Source organism: Anabrus simplex, chromosome 1, assembly GCF_040414725.1.
Source record: "Anabrus simplex isolate iqAnaSimp1 chromosome 1, ASM4041472v1, whole genome shotgun sequence".
Taxonomy (NCBI): domain Eukaryota; kingdom Metazoa; phylum Arthropoda; class Insecta; order Orthoptera; family Tettigoniidae; genus Anabrus; species Anabrus simplex.
The window spans coordinates 585183125-585211028 of NC_090265.1; the positions used below are offsets into that span (position 1 = coordinate 585183125).

Consider the following 27904-nt stretch of genomic DNA (forward strand, 5'->3'; position numbering starts at 1 on the left):
AGGTATGTTGTAGAACATCGGGAAATATGAAAGACAGAGGCACTGTTGGAATGATAGGGTAAAGAGTAAAGTGAAGGAAAAGAAAATGGCATGGAAAACATCTAAGACTGAAGAAAGTAGAAGAAAATATGGGGAGGCAAAGAATTTGGCCAAGAAAGTAGTGGAGGAAGAAAAGAGGAAAAGCTGGGCCTTATTTGCACAGAAATTGAGAGATATGCAGGGCAGCAAGAAATTATTCTGTGGCATCTTAAGAAACAAAGAGAGATCAAGTAAACACCAGATTTGTGAAGGATGAGGGTATCATAATATTAACAAAGCCAGAAGAGATAAGAAATAGATGGAGAGAGTATTTTCAGAAGTTGCTGAACATGAGAACTGGTGAGTCATTCAATGGATGACCAGGAAAGGCAATTAGTTGAAGAAATGGATAAAGAAATTACCATGAATGAAATTGAAATGGCAGTAAGAAAGATGAAGAATGGAAAAACTGCAGCAATAGATGAAATTTCAGTGGAGGTGATAAAGGCACCTGGAACTGTAGGCCTGCAGTGGACTTGAATTCTCAGGAGTGTCTGGGAGAATAAGGAGGTCCCTGAGGATTGGCAAAAAGGAATAATCATCCCAATTTTCAAGAAAGGTGCTAAGAAAGTAATGAGCTACAGGGGCATTACTCTGATATCCCATGTTGCTAAGCTAATGGCGAGGATTACTGGAAAGTAGGATAAGGTTGAGCGTTGAAAATCAGATAAAGGAAAATGTTTGGTTTCAGAAATGGAAGGTCAACAAAAGAGCCCATTTTCATTATGAGACAACTAATGAAAAAGCAATGGGAGTGTGGGAATGATATGGTGTTGACATTCATTGACATTAAAAAGGCATATGACAGTGTCCTCAGCACTAAAGTTTGGGACAGTCTGGTGCAAAAAGGAATTGGACAGGGATTAATAAAAATGATCATGGCAATGTACAAGGAATGTTGTTGTTGCATGCAAACACAAGTTGGCAGGACAAGTTGGTCCAAAATCACTTCTGGGCTGAGACAGGGAAGTGTTCTATCACCAGTCCTGTTTACAATAGTAATGGATGACATCATGAAAATGGCAAAAGCAGCATGTGGAGGAAGAGAAATGAACATGTTATTTGCAGATGATATTGTGATTTGGGGAGAAGACTAAATGAAGGCTGAAGAACAGTTGGATATGGTGAATGGGAAGATCAAAGAATGTAGATTGTAAATAAGTGTAGAAAAAAGTAAAACTCTTGTTATGACTAGAAGGGAGAACAAAGGGAAAGGTCAGCTTAGACTTGCAGACAAGCCCTGGAAGTAGTGGAGACGTTTAAATACCTGGGGAGTAAATTAATGGAGAATACTAGACTGGATACTGAAATTAGTAAGAGGATTCAAGCTGGAAGTGGTTTCTATCATAGTGTAAGAAATATGTTATGGAACAAAGATGTGCCAATGGAAGCAAAGGAAACTATGTACAAGATGTATTACATACCCATAACGACTTACGGAGCAAAAACTTGGACAATGACAAAGAAGGATGAGTCAAATGCAGGCAGCCGAAATTAAGTTCTTGAAGAGTATGATACAGAAGAGTAGAAGAGACAAAATAAGGAATGAGAAAATCCAGAAAGAAATTGGAGTGGGAAAAGGGAATGATAGGATAGAGAAGAGCCGATTAAGATGGTTTGGGCACATAAAGCGAATGAGTTACGAAAGAATGCCAAAAAGGTGATGGAAATGCAAATGCAAGGAGGGAGAGGCTGCAGACGACCAAGATAGACATGGAAGGACACAATCCAATGCAGAATTAGAGAAAGAAACCTGGACTGAGACACAGTGTTGGAGGAGTGGTAGAAAGACCGAAGAAAGTGGAGAGGAACCATGTTTGCCCCTACCTGATTACAGCTCGATAATGGGATATGATGATGACATGTTTTACACACACTCTGCAATTGTATGACTGGGCTAGTTGGCCGTGTGGTTAGGGTCGCACAGTTGTGAGCTTGCATCCGGGAGATAGTGGATTCTAACCCCACTGTCGGCAGCCCAGAAGATGGTTTTCCGTGGTTACCCATTTTCACACTGCGCAAATGCTGGGGCCATACCTTAATTAAGGCCACAGCCGCTTTCTTCCCACTCCTAGGCCTATGCCATCGTCGCCATCAGACTTATCTGTGTCAGTGCAACGTAAAGCAAAATAGCAATTGTATGAACTTTGTGAAACTGCGCAAGTGGATGGATAGTTTGTATTATGATTCTTATGAGTAGCGACATCAATTCAAGCTCTGCGAGATCGACCGGGTCTTTGGACTGTTTTGGTTGTGCATAGTTCAGTTCAGTAGTTATCGGAATACAAGAGTTAAGTTGTTGATACCATTATCAAATACACTATCTTTCATAAAGTTTTTTTTTCTTTTTTTTTTTTTTTTTTCTTTACATCAAATTAAGAGTCAGTAATGTGACAAAACTGTTCAAAGTCTGATATCTCAATCAACTGTCTGCTGTTTAGTCTGATTTTCCTTGTACTCTCCTTTTCATTATTGCCCTTATAAATGAACTATTTAATGGACATTCTTAATAACTCTTTCTTGAATTATTTCACTACTACAGTAATTTTTATTAAACCCCTTAAGCCAGCTACTTATTGTCTTACAGCTCTTGGCATTGTGGGCATTTAAATTTACTTGCTTAAAGAAACTTTATTAGAATTCAACTGAATTATGGTGCCTCATCTCAACACTTCAGTTACTATTCCGTACAATACTGTTGATGTCCATTTTGTTTTAGTTTATCCAGTAGGTGACAAAGCTATTTTTTAAATATATGCTTTCATTCTTTTACTATAAAGAGACTTTATTTACTCCCAGTGAAATATCTGTGAAAGAAATTGAATAGGTCAGTAGAAAAAGAAGTCCAAATCAATAATTACAAATTTTTCAGGGATAACTAACATAACCTGCATAATAAGTACTGTACTTCACTAGATTATATTTTCAATGGCAATAGAGGGCGGTATATTGAAACGGTCATCATTGATCTGCATTTAGGACTGTCGCCCAGGTGGCAGATGCTTTGTTAATTGGTTAACTAATTCTTTCTTCAATGATTTGAAAGAACAAACATTTCCTTTGGCATATTATTTCCGTCTGTAATTCCTCTTCCTATAAATGAGCATTTGTCCTAATTCCTCTTGAAATCAGACTTTATCTTCGTACTATAATATTTCTCACCTTCAGAAGCACCCCCTGTGGGTGGGGACACAGACGAATACACCCATGGTATACCCTGCCTGTCATAAGTGACGACTAAAAGGGGAGACGAGGGATGATTGAATTAGAACCATGAAACTACTTGTGATTAGTACAATCACGCAGGGGAAAGCCATGGGTCGTCTTTACTTGTGAGTAGTACCACTATTAGGTACAAAATAGGTTTGTGATTAGTAGCAGCAGAGAGCGGTTCACTGTGGGTTTCCAGTACCTGTGATTAGTACCACTATATGGGGAAAATCACGGGCTTACGTTGCCTGTGATTTGTACCATTATGCGAGAAACACCATGGGTCTGAGAGTTGCCTGTGATTAGTACCACTTTATGAGCGACACTTGGTCTGCTTTGCGTGTTGTTTGTACCCACTATGTGAGGAACACCACGGGATATGAGTGTCCTTGTGATTAGTACACCTATGTGAGGTGCACCATGGGTTTGTTACCTACGAGTGGCGCCATTATGTGAGAAACACCTGTATGACGTACTTGTGAGTAGCACCATAATGTTTGGAACGCCGTGAGTTTACGCTGCCTTTGATTAGTACCGCAGCATAAGAAATACCATGGTTCTACTTTACTAGTGATAAGTGCCATTATGAGGGACCGTTGACCTGGATATTGAACCCCTTTAGACAAGCATCATCGATTCAGGATTGTGCTTTGGAAGCAGTCCTGTGGTCAGTAATATTGTTTCTGGGAAGGTGAGGTATTGCAGGTCTGAGCCACTGATTGTTTTAAATTCATATTTATCCACTCATTCTTCATCACATTTTAAATTCTGGTCAGTGGATGAATTTTGTACTTTTAAATTGTCATTGCATTTAGTCTCATTTCTTACCATTAGGGGCTGATGATCTAGATGTTAGGCCCTTTTAAACAAACATCATTATCACCTTCAAAAATTCCACTTATGCTTGTCTACTAGAATGTCACTCAACAAAATCTCTCCGCTGACAGCCTGGAATGTCCTGTTTGGTTGAGTAGCTCATATGGTTATTCCCAAGCCTTCCCACCCCAAAGTTTGCAACACTTTAGTAACACTACCCTTTTGTTGGAAGTCACCTAGAAGAAATTGTTCTGCTTTCCTTTGAATCTCTTTCTGTTCTCGTATTAAGTAATCCTGGTGTTGGTCCTATGCACTGGAACCATCCTCTAATTGAGGCCTTACTGGAGACTTCTATGCCCCCTCTTTTATATCCTTACTACAACCCCAAAATACTTGCATTACCATATGAAGAGATCTGTAACCTTTAATTACAGCCTCGTTGAAATGATTTCGCCCGTCAAGATGTTTCCTCATATTAACCCCTAAGTATGCCCTACTTACTGTGAAATTTGTGAGGTTCATTCACCCCATCAACACAGTAATTAACCCAGTTGTATAATTTGACGAGCTGTTGTTGCACACGGTGGTTTGGTGCATGAATCAAATAAAAAGCTCAGCTCGCAATGATGTAGTGTCTTTTTAGTGGGTCTTATTTTCATATACACTCAGCACAAAAATGAAGGGGAACCGGTTATGAGTGCTGTGTAGAATCTTGACATATGGATTTGTGAAAGACACGTGTTAGTAAAGGAACTGCATACTTTATTTAATTAGCAACAAGAAAACCATCGGTATTTCATTTAACCATTCACCACAATTCAAAACACAACAGATGAACTACCACAATCACAATGTAAAGTTCTTGCTGAAAAATCTGCATACCTGAGCGATAGTTGTCTAATATTGTGTTGCACCTCCCCTAGCTTCAATTACAGCTGCACACCTGCATGGCATGCTGTGTATGTATGTAACGTTGGATGACTGCCTGTGGAATGGCGTCCCACTCCTCAACCAGTGCTTCACTGAGGTCGTGTAATGTTTGTGGAGCATTTTCGCGCTGCCGAATCCGTCTCTGCAGTACATCCCATTAGTGCTCATTGGATTTAGGTCGGGACCCCTTGCAAGCCGTCCCATCACATGCAGTATGGGCTGTCGCATTGTCATGCATCAGAAAGAAATCAGCAGCAGGAGCAATATGGTCGTCCACAATGTCCCTGATGTATACCGCAGCATTCAGACAACCAGGTACCACCACAAGATCCGTACGATTATCAATCATGATCCCTCCCCACACCATAACCGATCCACCACCATGTCTGACCACTTCCTGCACGAGACCTTCAACGAATCGCTGACCTCATCGTCTCTACACACGTTGATGGCCATCTGGTCCATTTAATGTAAATCTGGACTCATCTGTAAACATTACCTGATGCCAGTGTCTCTGTTGCCAGTGACGGTGTTCTATCGCAAATGCAATACGAGCTCTACGGTGTTCCCTAGTGAGGGAGGTTACACGAGCAGGTTTTCTAGTGTATGTTATCCTCTCTTAATTGATTGCGTACGGTCTGAACACACAGCTGAATGCCAGACGCTCTTGTAAGGTCACTTCGCAGTTTCGTGGCACTGCTGGAGGGCCAGCGTAGTGCTGATAACCGTAGGAATCTGTCTTGTTGAGCTGTACTTTTCCATTTGTGACCTTGTCCATGACGTCTAACATACCCTCCTGTCTCCGCATAACGATGCCAGAGCCTGTGTGCAATGGATGGAGGCACTCTGAGGTCGTTAGCCACATCCTGTATTGTTCTCCCTTCTTGACGTAGGGCAACAGCTCGGGACCCATCTGCTTCGCTTAGATGCCTCATGCTGTCTCGTACTCAAATAATGCGTATTAAGATCACCTGTAGTGTGGCGAGAGTAGTTCATGTACTGCGGACTACTTTGTATTGAGACCCGACAGAACTGTCAGCATGTTTATGTTCAATACACGTTTAAATTGTGACTGCATTGCTGTGGTGTGTAGCAATTAGTTTAAACCTGTACAGATTTCATGCTCCACGAAAAACTTTTACAGCATGTCAAACATTTGTTACCCTCATTTTTGTGCCCAGTATATTAGATTCTGTTTGGAATCTAAGTTCTCACAATACAAACTGTAAGGAAATATAGGCTTGTACTGTTGATAAACAATCCTATCTGTATTTCTGTGTGACACTGGGATTGTTGAACAACAGTTTATTTTCTTCGGTATTGAGTATTCATTATGCAGCAAAAAATCAACATCGCAAGTTTGAAAGAACTTGTAGAGAGTGTTTTTTGATGATTATGGCAATAATTACATTTTTGAAAATGAATTTGAGTTAGAGGTTAATGATAGCAACAGTGAAAGTTACTCAAGTACGAATAATATCGAAGAAAGTGAGAGTGAAATTGCAGCGCCAGATCCTTCCATACATGCACGATCAGTGACAAAAAAGAACCGTAGTGGTTGAAAATAGGAGAATAAAGACATCTGATATATATCGATTTCGTGGGCACAACAGTGTTTCAGAAATACCAATTACGAAAAATTTAGATCCTACCAACTGCCCGAACTTGCAATGTTTTCATCCGGATATGCTCCTTTTGAAATTATTTCAAATGAAGTATTTGTTCCACAGCCAGGAGTCATTCAGAGATTGAAGTATAGGTTAGTCATAATTTTCAGTGGCATGAATGTGAAATTTAAATGAATTGTCTTCATTAGTTAGTATTTTATGCATGTTTTTGTGTGACAGTTATGCTCAAACTACTGGCAGGAAAATTAAATCTGATTCCACAGTCAACAATGGGTTAGAACTGAGAGGACTTTCTTTTGTGATACTTACAACCTGACTTTTCATCCCGTTTACCATCATATCATTGTCTGCTGTCCACTTAGCAACATTATTGAGGTCTTTTTGTAGTCGCTCACAATCCTGTAACTTGTTTACTACTCTGTAGAGTATAACATTGTCTGCAAAAGTCCTGATATGTGATTCCAGTTCGGGGACATAGTCAGTGGGCGGTTGCTGGGTGTTAAACCCCTCCCCCATTTCCCATGGAATTTTTACAAAAGAAAATACAGTAAACAGAAACTGACAATAAACAAGCGAAAACAGACTGACTCTTTTGAATGTTTAGAGATGTGTAAAACCAACAGATTTCTTGAATCTATTTTCTTAGAAGCCTCGAAAGTTGGATTTTAGATTGTAATCTGAACATACCATTAGCTGTAAAACTGTTGACCTTGAGTGTATTGTTTTTGTCTGTATTTTAAATAAAAGATTTTGTAGCGTACCGGTACTGCAATCTGAATATCAACGTAAATCACTTGTGTCAGTGTCCTTATAATGACATTCATGTATGCGTGCACCTCACGCAGAAGCACCTTCATTATGTTCAATCATTTTGTAACTATAACCCCCCTACACAACTAAGTATTTTTTATTTTCCACCTTGTCGATACATATTATACAAGGTGGAAAATAAAAAATACTTCGTTGTGAATCTGTTAAAGTGCGATACGGACCATGAAGTTGATTTTATGTAATTATAACCCCCCTGTCGGTCGATCCTGGCCACACTATTATTCCAGTTCTTAACTCCTGTCATTTACATACATAACATAAAGGTCTAATAATACTGCCCAGTCGGACCCTGGTCTTAATTGATACAGAATCAGACAATGCCTCACGTACTCTTAATTCTCAGAGTTCTTCTTTCTAGAAACGTAACTACCCATTCGACTGTTTTGTCTAAGTCCAGTAGCCCTCATTTTCATCAAGTCTTCCATGATGTACCCTATCGAAAGCCTTGCTTATGTCATTGGCAATAGTCCATTTGATCTCCTGAATCTAAAATATCTCCTGTATCTTGCTGGAGTCCTACAAGTTGAGCCTCACTGGAATAATCTTTCCAGAATCTGAACTGCCTTCTATCAAACCAGTTAATAATTTTGCAAATGTGTCTAATGTATTCAGAAAAAATGCTCTGCACAGATTACACATATCTCTTTAAACTTGGACCCTTCCACCTTCCTTTGCTGGAATTTGTTGTTTCAGTATATCCTGTACATTTTTACCTTTTAGTTTCCATACTTCTATTTTCTTCTCTCTTTTTTCCTTTATTCTGTGAATGTTTCTCACTCTCATTATTGCCTTCACTATTGGATGGTTTCCACCAAATGCTTCTCCTGGTAGAGCCATCCATCAACTGTGACTTGCACTTTCCACCATGAAGTAATAAATTGCTGTATTCATCCTTCTGTTACTACATCGTGCATTGGATTTGCTGTTTTTCTTTCTGAACCACATATTTTGAATAATATTTAATATCTTTTCAAGTGTAAGACGTATGGATACTGCAATTAACATAGTGACATCCCCAATTTAAAATGAATTACTAAATAAATATAGGTAGGTAATATTTTTATTGTGTACTCGTATCATTGGGAGGGTAATATTTTTGCATAATTACCCTGCTAAATGTTTTGCAATATAAATACCTGTAAAAAATAAATAAAAGAAAGAATGTGAGTGGGGATACCTGTTGAAAGTGCCAAAAGGTCGAGTTGTGGGCATTTTTTCTAATTCATTATTGCTTATTATGAAAGTCCTTAAATATTTTAAGAAACGGTCATGAAAGTCCTCAAAGTCATGAAAAATTGTTTACTCATATCTATTTCAGATGTGACACAATGTCCCAACCCATTGCCTTTAGTATATCCTTAGAGAGTTTATCAATCTCAGCTGCTTTTCTAGCTTTTTTATCATAGGTAAATTTCTGTACTTATCCAGGTAGAGGAAGTTACAAATACTGGTTATTCTCCTTATATCCAACTATTTTCATGTACTGCTGACTGAATACTTCTTCTGTAAGTCCTCACATATACACTACCTTTTCTCATTAATGATCCCTGGAATATCCTCTCTTTTACAATTTGCTTTATTTTGCACTGACACAGGTAGGTCTTGTGGCGATGATCAGATAGGAAAAGGCTAGGAGTGGTAGAGAACTAGGCATGGCCTTAATTAAGGTACAGCGTAGTGTGAAAATGGAAAACATCGGAATACCATCTTCTGGGCTGCCAACGCTGGGGTTCAAACCCACTATCTCCCGAATGCACGTTCACAGCTGCACGACCCTAACTGCATGGCCAACTTGCTTGGTTGGAATGCCTTTTCTGGAATCTGCTTCTCATTGAAGTACCTTTACATACCCTTCAATATTTCCTTAAAATTCACATGTCTGCTAATTGTTTGCCATCATGTTATTCTTAACTAATGTTTTTGTTAAATTCAATTTTCTAGTAAGTTCCTTCAATCTCTCCTTACTTCCATGTCCATTCGTAACTCCTGTTTTCTAAGCAGCACCTCCTCGTTAATCTCTTTATTTCTGTAGTGGGTCTTTCCCATTCCTTACTACCTTTTAATGGTACATGTTTTCACTCTCCTCAACAGTTGCTTAAAACCCATCCCATAGGTTGTGTACATTTTAATTTGCCATTTGCCACAGATCATAATACTGTTTAAAAAAATCCATGCCTCTACTATCAACCATAATTATGATATTGCCTAATAGTCCTACTTTTACAACCTTCCTTTATATCGCACTTATTTTTAACTACCGTATGACAAACACAGTTTTGTGATTACTTATACCGTCTCTCATTCAGTTTCTCTATAGAGCATATCTGGTTTTGGTTTTGTCAGCACCACGTCTAGGATATTTTCCCCTCTTCTAGTTGGCTTCATCACTTTCTGATTCAGCTGCCCTTCAGAGATTAACTTACTTACCACTTGTTGATCATGCTTTTTCATTCCCAGTTAACATTTGGTAAATTGAAATCACCTGCTGCTGTAACATTCCTTTCTGTGTTGTTCCCCACATAGCTGATTATCTTATTAAATAATTCAGTTAAAGTAAGTCTGCAGCAATCAACAGTGGTGACGCAAATCAAAGGCAAGAGAACACCGAACAGAACAAAATACGTTAGTAGAACGTCCCATTTCCTGGATTTGGGACTTTGAGTCAACATCTACTGGTATTTTGATTGCATTGTTATATTTTCTGTGGTTTTGAGCAGCTTTTCAGGTACTAAATTATTACACAAAAACGTGGAGTTGGGACCTTTTTATACTGACCTATACAGTTGCATTTTTCTTATTGTGCATACCATCAAACAGTGCAAAGATTGGTATTGTGATTGCATCGTTGATCTTGCATTAATTGATGGTTTTGTTTTCTTATTTATTTCCTTCTGTTAATTATCCATTGTGTATTATTTTGATTTTACATAATGAGCTTATTTATTATCCTCAACAATTTAAGTGCTGAGGAAATTTTATTGAATTAATGAGCTCCAAAGGAAAAGGAGTGGGAACCCACTGCATTAAAAGGCTCAATGTACACACAGTGAACTACATAGGGCTAAAACTATGTTGGCATTAGCATCCCAACTGAAGAAAGCCAGTCTTAACATATTGAGGTCTTGCTCACTTTCATACATTTTAATCCTCCTAATACAATTGATAGATCCCTCACTATGGAAATGGACTGAAGTAGGTTTTTCATTTTGTTAAGAAGTTCAATGTATAATCTTAACTGACAAAATATGGTTGATACTGAGTTTTTGGTTTTTAGGCCGTTCAGAATTATTTGTATAAGAGATTATTAGACTCAATATCAATTTTGCAACTCACCAGTCATTTACATAAAATTATATAATTAATGCTACACAGTGAACCCCTTGTGGGTGGGGGCAGTAGAATAATACCCACGGTATCCCCTGCCTGTCCTAAGGGGCGACTGAAAGGGGCCCCAGGGGCTATGAACTATGGAGCGTCAGTTGGCGACCACGGGAACCTTAGCGGAGTCCTGGCATTGCTTCCACTTACTTGCGCCAGGCTCCTCACTTTCATCTATCCTATCATACCTCCCTTGGTTAACTCTTGTTCTTTTCCGACCCTGACACTATTAGGTTTCTGAGGGCTAGGGAGATTCATTTTCACGCCCTTCATGGCCCTCGTCTTCCTTTGGCCGATACCTTCATTTTTTTGAAGTGTTGGAACCCTTCCATTTTTTTTTTTCTCTCTTATTAGTGTTATATAGAGGATGGTTGCCTAGTTGTACTTCCTCTTAAAACAGTAATCACCAGCAGTACACAATGATCAGTACTTCATATGCATTCCTTTGTGTTTGATAACAGACTGGAGTCTTTGAGGCATACTGTTTACCAAATTTACAGTTTTTTCTTATTTCTGGGTCCTGATGCCAGATCTCGGTAAGTCGCTCCATTAAAGCTTGCTTGGTAGTGATGTTACTCTTCTTCAATTTCATCTTAATTATAGCCCAGAGATTTTCAATAGGGTTAAGATCTGGTGAGTTCCCTGTCCAGAGGAGAACACTGACCTCCTCCTCAGCCAAATAATTCAACACTGACTTTGCCGTGTGACAGGGAGCTCCGTCCTGCATCATGACAAATTCCCCATTTGGAAACAAGCAATTTGCTTTTGGCAGAAGTACTTCTTTCAATACCCTAAGGCAGGGCCTCTCAGGGTGCATGCGCCGTGCAGTGCACGGGCGCAAGGTGCAGGAGACGACTTCACTAGGTTGACCAGAGTACAAACTCCCACTCCACTTCCCCTACACCTGTCTTCGCCTTCTCCACCTACCCCGCTGATCCTCCCCTTACTGCGAAATGTTTGTGCTGTGAGCGGTGACACTGTTGTATGGGACAACGTTACTGGTGTTAAAACATGCTTCTTTCAATTTGGTTTGAACAGACCATTTATCTTCTTTAGCTCTTCTTTTCCTTTATCTTTGCAATGATACCAGTTATGACTGAAACAAGGGACCGGCTGACAGCAATTCTGAGAGCCTTCTTTACATTACAATCAGAAATAGGCCAACTCACACGCAATCTAGTTTTCGTACAAGTCAAAGCAGGAAAAAATACCTTTCACATATGCTTGTGGAACGAAATATAGAAATAAGCTGCTTCTCGATGCAGCTTAGGAAAATCTTCCTTCGACAAATTCTCGTAGAATTTGAGCTAATCCTTTGTATTGGAAAATCTTTTTGATTAACTTATCACATAATTATTGTCCCACGGATTAAGCATTTGGCCTTATCGTCACGTCTGACAAGGTAATACGAAAGTTCCCAGTTCGGTTGAAATGGACTTTCGGAAGTCTTTGCTTTCTTTGGAACAGGTTGCTCCATTATTGTGTTGTTGTCTTGCGCTTATCTATTTCACTGATAAACAAGCCGTCTATCACCGAACGCTTCGTTGCTCTCAGCGCACTACACCATCCGAGTCATGCCGAGTTGAACAGAGTTTGGAACGATGCACAGTGCACGGAGTCTCTGCGCCTCGATATGCACGCGTGAAATTTTGAGCGTTTGAGAGGCCCTGTCCTAAGGTACTGATACTGATTCATAGTTTCCTCTGCAGTATATCTCTAGTGCCCCACACTGACATTCCCCAAACCATCACACTGGTTGGATGTTTAACACTTTGTTGAACACAGTATTGCATTCCTCGTTTGATCTCCTCTTGATGTATTGGGAGAATTAATTACAAATAGAGAAGATGGATTCATCTGTAAAGATCACCTGGAAGGAAAACAGACTCCTTTGTAACATTCAGCTTAAAACTGACACTCAAAAAGAGGGGGGGAAACGGTTCCACACATAACAATAAAATTAACTTCCAAAAATTCTAAATATGTGACATTTTACTCCAGTGGGCCTCTTCAGGTAATTAATCCTTCTAAATGAACTTTTGATGTCTATTTATTATAGAAATAAGTAAATAAAAGGATTTACCTTTTCCCAATGTAATGAGGTCCCGTGTTCGAGGCTTCTAGCCCAATTAAGGCGCTTCAGTCATTGGAGGAGTGATCTTTGCTTTTTTCCGAGGCTGACAAGTTTGAAATCCTTCACTACCGAGTGTTCTTCGCACTGTTGTTAGCGACACATCCACTCCATGCTCGTGCATCTTGAAGGAGAGTTCCTTATTAGTTGATTTCCTGTTTTGTAAGACAAGATTTTTAAGTTTTCTCATGCCTCTGTCATTAAGTTTTTATCTACGTCCACATGTCCCACTACGATTCCATTGGTATTCTTGCCCTTTACCGCACTGTTTTTTGATTCTGCTAACAGATGTTTGGGGTATATTCAGTTTTTGTGCTATGGCCCTCTGCGAGTAAGTCTTTTCCAAAGAACACGCGCAACTGCTATTTTCTGAGGAGATAAATCACATGCCTTACCCATTACCTCACTTTTGATTCGTGACACAACTTCACTCTAAAATCTGAAAATACAATGTCTGTTTAGTGTTTCCTGTATATAAAACACAGAAGAGAATAATTCTCTAAATTAATCAAAGCATTTAACATCCAAAACCACACAAATTCATTTAATATTTATGATAAAATACTTCATGCTGAAGAGGCTGATTTTCGTAATCCACAAGATGAAGCACCAGCTGACTGCAGTGCTACCACAACAAACCAAATAACAGAAAAATTCCTTCTAAATATACCAAAGATATTAAGTGAATAATAATAATAGCATTAAGTTTGTTTAATGAAGAGTATTTTATTGATGAACTGTATAAATTTTTTTTCACCTTGAGTCTAATAATTAGGCCGCCCTCTGTACATACATGTGCGATCTCTGAGGTCTGTTCAGTTGGTATAAATCACTTGTTCAGTCTATGTTCACGCATGGCGGCCATTACGTGCACTCTGCTGTTGAATCGGCATAGCTGTGAAACGATTTGAAAGGAGGAATATGATGTGTAGAGCTGTAGCTTTCTGCCATCTGTGTGTTTTTTTTTCTTCTGAGAGCTGTATCAACCAAATCTTGTTCTGCAGTACCGATCAATGCACAAAGCAAGTTTGTTTCGTAGTAACAATGATGAAAACCAATAAATGACAGCCAGTATGGCATTCGGCCTTCAACCTCCATGTTTTAAAAGATTTAATTAGTCAACCCAACACTTACCTCTTAGCTTTTTGTGGACTGTCTTTTACTAGAAAAATCTATAGCTTTTGGTCACTAAGCTATTATCTTGCAGTAATACTGCTTTGGGATAAAGTTATCCATTTGTTTATTCCTGTAAGTGCTTCCTGGATATTAATTGGGACTTCCATTTATGAAAGGAAAAATACACTTTTCAAAGAAGAAATTGGTAAACTTTTTAATGTTGATACCTCCATGATACACGTACATATTGAAATGAAGTCACTCAATGAAAACAAACCTTCTTTGCAACTCTATGATTTGGAATGAAAAGTGTTTCTTGGACACTCGGTAAAAGTCATTGTGCTTATGTCATAAACAAAGAGGTCCCTGATCATACATCAATATGGCTAGGTGTTAATTGTCTTAATAAGGAGTATTGCAACCCCTCACATGAACAATAGCTTCAGTGTTTCTTGCTTCTGACAATGTATTAAACATTTAGTTGAAACAGATGTCCCCACTTTTCTAAACGGGCATCTTCAAGGGCTTTAAATGTTTGGAATTGTGGATTTCTTGCTTGAATGCATTACTCCAGTTGGTCACAGATATATCAGACAGATTAAGATCAGAACTTGTGAATGGCCACTCCATTTGTTGGATGTGGTGTTCTTACAGGAATCTTAAAACGATGTTGGTATCTTGCTCTCTAGCATTATTGTACAACTACTGTATTCTCTTAAAGTTGCCTCACATGAAGAACCGCATGTGCCACTGAGATCTTGTCGATGGACTGTTGAGCAGTTTAGAATCCATTGTGAATGACGTGGAGAAGGGTTTTCATATCAAAACCTGCCCATACCATAACGGATCTATCTCCATAAGCATTGGTAGATTGTACAGCTGTTGGATGAAATTGCCCTCCATGTCTTCTCTAGACTTGCAGACATCCATCTGAACAATGTAATGCAAAGCGGGATTCATTGGAGACCAGCACAAGACGCCAGTGACCTAGATAATTTGGCAGTTTCAGAGAGCTTGTAGATACCCAAAATTATCCTGCCCTGGGGTTTTCCTTTGGTGGCCCATGTCTCACTGCCTGGCAACACTTCCAGTCCCCAGGAAATGTTTTCACAGATACCAAATCATATTCTGAGCATTCTGCTATGTCCTTCTGCAGGTAGCCTTCTTGAAGCATTGTAAGTGCACGAGTGAAGTCATTTGATGACAACTGCTTCTCCCATTGCCTACCTCGGTACGCATAAGCCATAACTTGTAAATACTACACTCCATGTAGACCAACCTTTACACATACTTTGAACTAAAGCACTGATGCCTCTCAATTAATACAGACTCTTCCCAAACATCTGGATGACAGTGGAGCCCTTTGTTATGTAAATAGCATGTGTTACAGTATTGCCATAATAGTACAATCCCCATCCTACTGTGTATTTGTACAGTGTAGTTAGGAACATCTAAAGACATGACCAAATTATTTTTTTGAGCAGTATACATGCAATAAGCAAGGTTTTTAGTTTCACATTATAAAAGTATGATATTAAAAATTGAAAGTGTTATTTTCTCCTTATGACATTAAAATAATTTTGCAGTTATGCAGTATACTCTGTATGTTTCTTTGTTAGGATGATGGAGCTGCATTGGCTCTGCTTGGTAATATACACTACTATTCCTTCCTACGCAAGCTGAAGACAACTCGCTGTAAGATGAGGGTGAGTTTTTTCTTTCCAACTTCATTATTTACTGTGTGTAACTTAATGTTTTGAAATAAGTTTTTGTTCATTTTCGTGTTACAAGTCGTCCATTTCATGACTGTATCGATGAGTATAATCAAGAAGTTAACATAAAGAACCACCTAATCAATACTTTATTTTTTGCCTCAGACAAAATTGAATAATAAAGTAACACTTACAGAACATGTTTTGACCACTTAGTGGTCATCTTCAGCTGTATACAGAAGAAACTAAGATGAAAAAACATTAGGATAATAATCACAAGTGATACTCTTAGGTTATAATGGGAAGAAAAAAAAAAAATTTGCTGTGTTGACTGTTTAGTAACAGTTCTTTGGTGACTCCTTTGTTATAAAATGGCGGTCACCTGATCAGGACATCTTGCCTCTCGTTCTTATTTGGAAAAGATGTTTATTCTGCGCTGTCCAGATGGTGCCTGTCTTTGAGCGCGACCTAGTGTAGTAGCGATGTGACACAGTCTGACAGTTCGTGCAATACTCTGGAGAGAAGGGAAGTAGAGTTCTGTCGTCATCTAATACATCATGTGAGGGAGGAGGAAGATTAGGCTGTGCTTCTGTGATGTCGTGTTTGATTATATCTCTTGTCCGTCTTGTCTGTTTCCTGTCTACCCATTCAAAGTATTTACTGATATGCTCGTATAAGATGTTTTTTAGCTTGTTTTCGTTAAGATTCTGTTCACCATTTTCTAATTTATCAAGAACGATGTGGATGTTTTCCAGGTTGTTCATTAGACTTCCTTTATTGATCATACAGATGATTTGAAGGTCGTGTCTGATATTAGGAAATTTGTGGTTAGTTTCTTTCATACGAGTTCCCATGGCAGAGAATCTTCTGTATTTTTCTGCATTGACGTGTTCTTGATATCTAATTAAGAAGTTCCTTCCCGATTGTCCCACGTAAGTTTTTTTTACACCGAGTACATGTTGGCTTATAGATGCCAGATTCCTGGAGTTCATCATCCTTAAGTTTATTAGCTTTATTGTGATTAAAGAACCTATGTTTTGTGTTGTTGTTGGTAGAGAAAGCTAGTTTGGATTTATGAGATCACCAACTTATTCAAGAAACAGAACACCGAAGTAGCTTTCTCTACCAACAACACGAAACATAGGTTCTTTAATCACAATAAAGCTAATAAACTTAAGGATGATGAATTCCAGGAATCTGGCATCTATAAGCCAACATGTACTCGGTATTAAAAAAAATTGCGTGGGACAATCGGGAAGGAACTTCTTAATTAGATATCAAGAACACGTCAATGCAGAAAAATACAGAAGATTCTCTGCCATGGGAACTCGTATGAAAGAAACTAACCACAAATTCACTAATATCAGACACGACCTTCAAATCATCTGTATGATCAATAAAGGAAGTCTAATGAACAACCTGGAAAACATCCACATCGTTCTTGATAAATTAGAAAACGGTGAACAGACACGATACGTCAAGTACTTAATATGATATAGGGGTCACATAAACCCCGATATGCAATCCTCTTCACCGAAAAGATCCATTTTAGTTTTGGACATTTTCCATATTAGATTAGGACCAAAAAACTTTACTGTATTGACTTATGTTTGTATATATTGTATATAATGTATATGTTGTATATAGTGTATATATTAGTATGTTTATATTGGTTAAAAAGGTCCCAAACCTTGACCTAAAGGTTGTTTACAGGCTGAAGATGCCCAAAATAATGGGTGAAACATGTACCTGACCAAATAAGTCTACATAAAATCATGTAGATAATAACCACATTGTGGAAAGTATTGAATAGGTGGTTTTTTATTTAATTATCCTTGATATCTATGCCGAACAGAATCTTAACGCAAACGAACTAAAAAACATCTTATAGGAGCATATCAGTAAATACTTGGAATGGGTAGACAGGAAACAGACAAGACAGACAAGAGATATAATCAAACACGACATCGCAGAAGCACAGCCTAATCTTCCTCCTCCCTCACATGATGTATTAGATGACGACAGAACTCTACTTCCCTTGTCTCCAGAGTATTGCACGAACTGTCAGACTGTGTCACATCGCTACTACACTAGGTCGCGCTCAAAGACAGACACCATCTGGACAGCACAGAATAAACATCTTTTCCAAATAAGAACGAGAGGCAAGATGTCCTGATCAGGTGACCGCCGTTTTATAACAAAGGAGTCACCAAAGAACTGTTACCAAACAGTCCACACAGCAATTTTTTTTTTTTTTTCATTATAACCTAAGAGTATCACTTGTGCTTATTATCCTAATGTTTTTTCATCTTAGTTTTTTTTTTATACAGCTGAAGATGACCACTAAGTGGTCGAAACATGTTCTGTAAGTGTTAATTTATATTCAATTTTGCCTGAGGCAAAAAATAAAGTATCGATTAGGTGGTTCTTTATATTAACTTCTTGATTGTTCATTTTCTGCAATCAATAGATGTCATACTAGACTTATGTTAAACTTTGTAAATATATGTATGTAACTAGCTTGAATCATTCCTTCATGTTCTTCTACCCATTTTAGTAGTTTTTTTAATTATCTCCCTGCTCAATAGGGGCTAATGACCTTGCAATTTTTATGCTTGTAAAATCACGACCACCATTGCCAACAGGTTCGTTACCATGACTGAACAATATTTCCACGTCAGTGGTTCATTTGGTAATAAAAACCTAAATTTATGATTATCTCCATTAAATGTCTTCATTATCATACAGATGAACTGTGTAAGACATAAAAGATTGAAAAATAATGTTCTATATTATTGTTGCTATGTACTGATAGAACTATTCTTTGCTTAAGATATTTGAAAGTTCGTGAAAATATAATAAATGCAATCATTTCCATTATTACTCCTTGTATGGTAAAAGAGCATGAAACTTAAAAGATTAGAAATTATATTTTGCACCACTTGTATAATACAGTTTTCCTATGCAGAAGCATAGACGTTTTACAGTATTTCCATAATTTGAAATTTCCTTTTTCGGTCCCCTTAATATTGTTACACCATTGTATATTATCAAATAATACGGTATGTGGCAAAATGATACTGATATATCTCCCCTCCAGTCCATGTTTCCCTACGAAAGAAGTGCAGAACATTTTTGTATAAACCTGAACTACTTCATTGTGTCATGAGTCCATAATAGAACACATGTCCTTATTGAGAGATAATACACAATTGCAAGATTACATACATACCTACATAAGATAAAGTCGGGTGATCTTAGGTGGCACAAACTTTTTGAGATGATTTTGGTCAGCAAAGAAACTGGTTACAATACTTCTGCTGTGAGATTCCGCACAGCAAATGCTGGAAGGGCCCTCCACAGCATCCGTACACAACTGTACTCGTTTCACCGTATTCTGCGACGTTCTGCGAAGTGTATTCTCACCATTGTTGCTTATTTCGTGTCTAATGGCCTCACGGAGTTCAGCAGCTGTTTGAGGGATATTCTTGTCCACTCGTGATCAGAAGAATTCCAGGTGGAAAGGAAAACTCGTAACGTTTGGGCGTATATTGTGGCCAACCCTGAGGATGTAGGAGAAGCAAGCAAGGCAACATCACATGTGTTCGTCTTCCAGGAGGTGTGACTTATGACGTTACTTAAAGGTCCTCCCAAGTCCATTTTCTCGGGAACTGATGAAGATGTTTCTATGTTTAAACATTCTGCTAATACTGGCTTCTCCTAATCAAGGAAAACGACTGTTAACATTCATGCTTTTACGGCCTGTACATGATACGGGTTTTTGGGCTTGCACCATGTCAAGAAACAAGAAATATTTAATTTTATTAGTTTCTATTTATTTTTTCTACCACATTCGTCCCTGATTCGTCTGATGTCTTCTCTGTTACTTCTAACGTACATACGGTGTGACAGAACATCTTAATTGGAGCTTAATATTATCAGCTCCCACTTAGAGCGCTGTGCCAGCATACAGTGAGCCACCTAGTGATGAACTAGCGAACTACTACAGCTCCAATAGTAAAGCATTCTTAAATTCAAACCTTGTTCTTGAAGTCTTCCTCGTGAACAGTAGAGATTTTCTTCTGAAGATGTGGAGCAAAGTTCTCTGCAAAAACGTAAAAAGGTTCGCTTTGTTTTCTTGACACGCCATAAGCCCAAAAGCCCATATCATGTCTACAATCAACTGTAATTTCATTGTGAAGAAACGTGCATGATTAAATCCCGCCTCAATACATACGGCATTCGAGTGTTTGATCAGCGCTGACAATAACTCCATAGGAACGGTTTTACAAATGCCCTTGGGTCTCTGATGATCATAATTATTTTATGCCAGGTTATTTTTACTTTGGTTGTTGAGGATAAAATAATAATAATAATAATACACTCTTTGGGAAATAAACTTAGCAGTTATTTAAAATTCAATGGCTTTATAAAGGTGGAAAAAATTGTCATAATAAAAAGGAAAGTTTTTATGCCACATGGCAGTTCATGAAAAGAAAAGAAATATGTGAAAGATGGCAGCGACATTTTGATAGACTCCTGAATTTCAGAATGATAACAAGACACTCAACTGATGCGCAAGGAGAAAATGACCCTGACGAAAATATAGGTCCACCAACTTTAGAAGAGGTGAAAACTGCCATGAAGAAATTGAAGAATAACAAGGCAACAGGAACAGATTATATTCCAGCGGAACTGCTCAAGCAAGGTGGCAATGAATTGGAATGGACTTTCCTAAAAATAGCTACTTCAGTATTGGATAAGGAGAAAATGCCTCAACAATGGGAAGAATGAATTATACGTCCTATATATAAGAAAGGGGATCAGCTTGAGTGTGATAGTTATAGAGGAATTAGGCTACTTAACTTGGGATATAAAGTATTCTCCAACATTCTATTTGACCGTTCTCCCAGTTGTTCAGAGAGAGACTGGGATTTATCAGTGTGGATTTATCCCAGGAAAGTCCACTATAGATCCGATTTTCACCTTAAGGTAAATTTGAGAGAAGACAATCGTATTTGGGATTGGCACGCATCACCTCTTCATTGATTACAAAGGAGCGTATGACAGTATAAACTGAGAGCAATTGTACCATGCTATGATTGAACTGGGAATTCCTGGAAAATTGGTAAGGCTGGTGAGAATGACAATGAGTGGGACACGAAGTAGTATAAGAACGGGAGGAATGACGTCTGAGACATTAAATATTCAAAATGGGGTACGGCAGGGAGACGCGCTGCCATGTCTCCTTTTTAATGTTGCCTTGGAGAAGGTGATGAGAGATGCAAACCTGAATAGGGGAACAATTGTCTATAGATCAGTGCAGATACTTGCTTATGACGATATATAGTGGCAAGAACTCGAAAGGCAATGGAAGAGACATTCATCGCCCTTGAACAGTCCAGTAGGAAAATGGGACTGAACATCAACCAGCAGAAAACTAAATATATGGCTGCTGGGAAAGCACGTAAGAACATGACGCCCTCAATAACCGTGGACAATTACACCTTTGAGAGAGTTGAGCAGTTTAAATATCTGGGATCGACAGTCACCTACTCAAATGATACCTCTCATGAAATTAAACAGAGATTAATAGCAGCAAACAGAGCCTATTTTGCTCTAACAAGGCTTCTCTCCTCAAGGCTCTTAACCTGTACCACTAAATTAACCATCTATAAAACACTTATAAGACCTGTGCTTACATATGCCTCGGAAACTTGGCCATTAACAGCAAAAGATACTAGAATGCTGGATGCCTTCGAAAGAAAGATACTTCGAAGAATCATCGGCCCAGTCTGTGAAAGAGGAACATGGAGGAGGTACAATCATGAATTGTACAACATTTATAATGACCCACCTATTAGAACAGGGGTTCCCAACCTGGGGGGCGCGTCCCCCTAGGGGGGGGGGGCGTGGGGCTTTATCAGGGGGGGGTGTGTGAAGTGATTTTAACTCGAATATTACAATTTTGTGTAATAAACATTTTTCGAATCTCTCCAAGTGATTGTCGCGCCAAGTCAATCGTTCAAAAGCACTCGTAATTGCCATCTGTCGGCACAAACCTCTGCGGAGCCGCGAGGTTGGAGGTGAAATAAGGAATTTGCTGTGTTGTGAGAAGCAAAATGTAGCCTGAGAGCAGGTGCGGGAACAAGACCACTCAACGCATGTTTAATTGCACACTTTGTGGACCTACTTGCGTGAATGTAAACTATGACCATACGTGACATGTTTCAACGCATCAACGATGTAGTAGTTGCTTTCATTTTCCAATATTATTGTTACATACTGTACAAGGTTTTTCTCATAAACAAAATATATTACATGAAGGAGATAATCGTATAAATGTCGGTATTATACCAAATTGATCTAGTAACGAGAACAGGAGATAAGGCAATAATAGGAGGCTTAATTATAATACATTTATTTAATGACATGTCTGGCTTTCACGGTTAGCATGAAATTCTATGTAGGCCTACTGGTATTTTGGGCTACAACTAATTAATGTTTAACCACAGCAATTACTGAAACAGTGACATTTTCTCACCAAAGATCTTAAGTGGCAATTGATGTACTACAGTCAGGAGTCGATATTAACTCTGAAGAACAAAGAAAATCGGAGTTTCAGAAGCAACAAATGTAGTGGAAGTTCCTCCTTCCCTCTCACCCTGTGGCATATAGACTCGTTTTGTGGGTAGCTCGTCCTTGAATGCTCTGTTCCCACCCCTACACATTCTTATTCTTCCCTTGCAGTCAAATTAGCAAGAGCTACATAGTACAACTGTCCCATCAGAGATGGCGCAGTAATGGCCATGACAACACATCGCCGATAGACCATCAGTGGCCAGGCCCTTCGACTGTTGATTCTGTGCCTCGCATACTTTCGCAGTGGACGTGTCTGTCAAGTTGTTTATTGTGAGTGTTGCGTACGCTTCGCTGTAAAAGTGCGGCTGTGTGAATTGTGTTATTTAATACTGTGACTTTTTAAAATTGATAACGATGTCCAAGAAGAGACTGTACAATGATGACTACATTTAATATGGCTTCACAGTCGTTGAACGGAACGGAATACAACAGCCTCAATGCGTAATCTGCCACTGTGTTCTGAGTAACGATGCGATGAGGCCCGTGCGTTTGGAGAGACATTTAAACACGAATCATTCAGGCTTAAAAGACAAATCCACAGAATTTTTTGCAACTAAACTCAACTCACTGAAACGTATGAAATTAGATTCATCGGGTACTTTTAACCAAGAAAATGAGAAAGCAGTGGAAGCATCATATGAACTAGCTCTTCTAATTGCCAAGGACAAAAAAGCACACACAATTGGGGAAACATTAGTAAAGCCGTGTATTTTATTAGCTGCAAATATAGTTTTGGGTGAAGGGAGTCGGCAGAAATTGTCTAAAATTTCTCTTTCCGATAACACAGTGAAGTGCAGACTTCAAGAACTGTCAGAAGACATTAAAATGCAAATTTTGGAGAAGGTGAAAGCATCTCCAGTGTTTTCAATTCAGTGTGATGAAACAACCATGTGGCCTATTGTTGTCAACTGATTGTATATTGTCGATTTGTCGACAGTGGAATTTTAAGAGAAGAAATGTTATTCTCCCAATGTTTGAAAACAACTTCGGAAGCTTGTGATGTGTTTTCTGCCATCGATAGTTTTTTTCCAAGAACATGGACTTTCTGGGAAAATGTAGTGGGTATATGTACGGATGGTGCACCCGCTATGATCGGGTCACGTTCTGGGTTTCTCAAATTGGCCAAAGATAAAAATCCACACATCATGGGAACCCACTGTATGATTCACAGACAGGCTTTGGCGGCCAAAACCTTGCCCCAAGATTTTAATAACACTCTAAAAGTCGCTATAAGAATTGTGAACTCTGTGAAGACAAGTTCCTTACAGACAAGATAGTTTGAAGCCCTTTGTGTTGACCTTCAAGCCGATCACAAAACTCTCCTTTTCCACACAGAAGTTCGCTGGCTATCAAAAGGGAACATGTTGGCTCGGCTGTTCGAATTAAAGTCTGAAGTTGAAATATTTCTTCTCGGTGAAGGTAAGAACGATCTGTATGAAGTGTTTACTGATGCCAATTTTATCGTCTCATTGGCATATCTTTGCGATTTTTTTGAAGCTTTGAACAGTTTGAACTTAAAGCTCCAAGGCAAAAACTCTAATATTATGCTTGCTTATGATGCCATCAGAGCTTTCCTGGAAAAAAATACAGTTATGGAAACGCCGGCTTCAGTTGAACTACTTCTCATCCTTTCACCGCCTTAATGAAATTTTGCCGGAAAATGAAAGTCATCGTAATAAACTTAAGATGCAAATTCAGTCACATTTGGATTCCCTGGCACAAGAATTCAATTCCTACTTTCCTGATATCTCGTCAGATCCTGGATGTTAACAAGAAATCCATTTGCCATTGACATTGAAGCACTGCCAGCACAGCTTCCAAGAAGCCATAGATTTGAAGTGTGATTCAAAGCTAAAAGATGATTACAAAATATTAGGACTGGGCGACTTTTGGGTAAACTGTCTTGCAGTGTATCCTGAAATAGCTAAAGTAGCATTGCGTGTCATTGTCCCATTTTCAACGACATATTTATGCGAGTCAGGATTTTCAATGCTGAGTGTCATAAAAACAAAGCAGCGCTGTCGGCTTGATGTTGCAAGTGATCTCCGCTGTTCCCTGTCAAATATCAAACCAAACATACCGAATCTTACCAAGAGAAAACAGTGTCAACCCTCTCACTGACATTTGTTGACTAATTGAAGAATTTATTGTAAAAGAAGTGTGTTCTTTGTATTGTGCTAGAATGAAGTTAGTATGTCGTAGATATAAAGCGCGTACTTCATATTATTTTTCATAAAGAATTGAATAATGGAATTATTCATTTTCTAGTGTCATTAGGTTAGGTCACTATCCTCCACGTCAGTATATCTGAGGTTATAGAAGCGACCGGGGGGGGGGGGGGAGGGGGGGGGAGCGTGATGACCACCCGTATCTGAAAAGGGGGGCGTCAGCTGGCAAAGGTTGGGAACCACTGTATTAGAAGAATAGTGAAATCAGCCAGATTGAGGTGGGCCGGGCATGTAGCACGGATGAGTGATACGAAAGTACCTAAAAAGATATTAAATGTAAATCCAGGGGGACAGAGCGGACGAGGTCGATCGAGAACCAGATGGATGGATGGGAAAAGAGCTCTAGGAATTGGAAAGTTTTAGCATTGGATCGAGATTAATGGTGGAAGATTGTTGTAGAGGCCAAGGTTCACAATGAACTGTAGAGCCGAAGAAGAAGAAGAAGAAGAAGAAGAAGAAGAAGAAGAAGAAGAAGAAGAAGACCTACTTAGCAAGTTTTACCTTTTGAATAACTTCTGGACCTGTAATATATTTACAGCAATATAGAATAGCACACAGCATCTCGACCCATTCAAATAACGATGGTGATTGGTCTCAGATGAATACAATTATCTCACTAATTCAGTGTTTCCATACTGCTATAATATTGGAGTTGCATAGAGATGTTAAAATGCTTCTGTATTTGGCAACTGTTACAGGTTTTCATTGATTTTACTCTACCACCATACTAGAAGACACAAAGTGCTTTTAGATAAGAAGATACCAAGAAGAGGGCACAGAGGGCCTTTAAACCTGCAGAAAATTGGGGCAACCTAAGAAGACAAGTAGGGGGCAAGACAGCTATTTTGAAAGCCCGAAATGAAAAATCTTTCCTGTTAACGAAGTAATAAAGAACCATTCAGTTTCTGTTTTTCTCTGATTGGTTCCCTCCACTTTGTTTTTTACTTTTTTCACAATTTGCTTTACATCACACTGACACAGATAGGTCTCGTGGCAACCATGGGATAGGAAAGGCCCAGGAGTAGGAACGAAATGACCATGGCCTTAATTAAGGTAGAGCCCCTTAGAATTTGCCTGGTATGAAAATGGGAAACCACAGAAGACCATCTTCAGGGCTGCCAACAATGGGGTTCAAACCCACTATCTCCCAGATACAAGCTCACAGCTGCACGCCACTAACCATACAGCCAGCTCGCCCAGTCTGTCAATTATTTGAATGGCTATAAAGGTTTTTTTTTTTTTGTAGAAAACTAGTGCATTGTTTAAGATTATACTCTACTTTTCATTTTATACATATACAGCTTTGGCAAATCCATCTGTCCGTTCTACCGGACCGTTCGGATTCCTTTTTTCCTTCTCTCTCTGGAATTAGCTGCCAGCAAATCATGAGACAGTGATAGGTCTTTAAGTTCAGACAACTTTGAGCAATCATAAAATCAAATTAAATGATCACTCCAATAATTGCAGGCGAAGGCTTACCCTACCCGCAATATATTCTGTACTTAACTGGTTGCTAATAATAATAATAATAATTATTAACTGGTTGCTGAGCAATTAATACTTTCATTAATGTTCTGATGTATGTGATTTTCATCCTTAGAAATGTCATTGCATACAGCCATGTTTGATTACTACCTGTCAAGCCAAAAGAGCCACTTCCTCTGATTATGAAAGAATATTATTCCCTGCAAGATACTCTTTGATTTTCTAACCTTTCCCAGCTTCTAAAATATATTCAACAGATGGCAGAGCATTCCTAATAACTTGCATGCTGCAAAGAGAAAAAATTTACATACAAACAGTCCCCACATGATATACGCCTTAGCCCGTCAATTGGGAACACCTATCGAAGGATAACCTAGCTACACTAGAAAGAGTGAATGCCATGTATCTTATAAAAGTTCTCTGCGTGGCAAAACAAGCTTCTTTGTGACTAACCTATGAGCTCACAGGACAACAATTCTGTATAGAACTACAACACAGTGCCAAGGTTTACATCAAGAACTGCAGGATAAAAAAGCGAGTATATGGATAGATTTTCTTTACCAAACAGACTGCATGATGACGTTAGAATGGATAAATTCTAACGACGAACTGCGGCATAGCGGAACTTGCTTCTTATTAAATGTTCATAAAACCACTGAAAAGGGCAGGCAAAACCATATGACGCCAGGCATATCAAGAAGAGTTATGTGACCTATTTATAACTAATGCTGCAGAGCAGCGCAAGTCCTCTAGTTTTATTTATTTACTTTTTTCTTACAAAATGCACTTCTTTGTTTCTTTAGCATTAGAACCGCCGGAGCAATCAAAATGACCGCTACACATTTTCAAAGCCTTATTTTGACCACATTTTCTGTCATTGTAAAGAGCTTCAGTGACTTTTGCTGATTACCGGTCAGAATCATCCATATTAAATTTAATTAATTTTGCATCATTGGATAGGACGTAGGCAATTAGTATACTTAGAACCGCCGGAGCAGTCATTTTGACCGCTGTATTGTTTCTCGTAATAAAATGTGTTAGAACGTGTGCTTATTCCTCTGGTTGAGATAAAATTTGTTTATAATTACTCTTCCTGCAATAATGTAAGCACAACAATGAAACGGATAGTCTATGTACAGCCATTGCTCATTCTCTTCTTTATTCATTTATCGAAAGGCAGCTACGAGAACGAATGGGTCACTCTCCTCTGAGAGTAGCGAACATTCTTCTGCTGTCACAATCCCCTTCAAGGCCTCCCTCATCACTCCTCTCTCCGTGAGCCAATCACGACCTTGGGACAACTGTCCACTAATCCCTCTCGCGGCAGTCTGGTTCTACGGCTTCGTCAGCTTGTCACAGAACATGGCTCGTAGACCACCGTCTCTTACGGATGAAGAAATGCTCACTCTACTGCACGACATTCCAGATGATTTGTCGGAAGTTGAATGTGACTCAGACGTAGAGGGCCTACGAGAAGAAGCTGCGGACGAAGGTTACTACCAACCAAGTGTCCATTATGAAGGCAGCGATTCAGATGTTGCTGAAAACCAAATTGTTCAACCAGGTAAGTTATAATGATGATATACGTTATCTTGATGTCAACATTTCAATTTTGATACCGAAATTCAGTATTTAGACTGCAATTATGCCTGGTATAGGCCAAAAACTGAAAGTTGTCAATTATTCTATTACAGCAGCAGAAAATGTAATACGAAAAGC

The 27904-nt window shown here is 38.8% G+C and overlaps 1 protein-coding gene across 1 annotated transcript in view; it reads left to right on the forward strand.

The window, feature by feature from the left end:
- Positions 1-27904, forward strand: part of LOC136870482 (uncharacterized) — a 251138-nt gene that overhangs the window by 111330 nt on the left and 111904 nt on the right. Inside the window, exon 8 of the mRNA XM_068227133.1 lies at positions 15738-15824. Coding sequence (XP_068083234.1) covers positions 15738-15824 — 87 coding nt within the window. The remainder of the gene's footprint in view (positions 1-15737; positions 15825-27904) is intronic.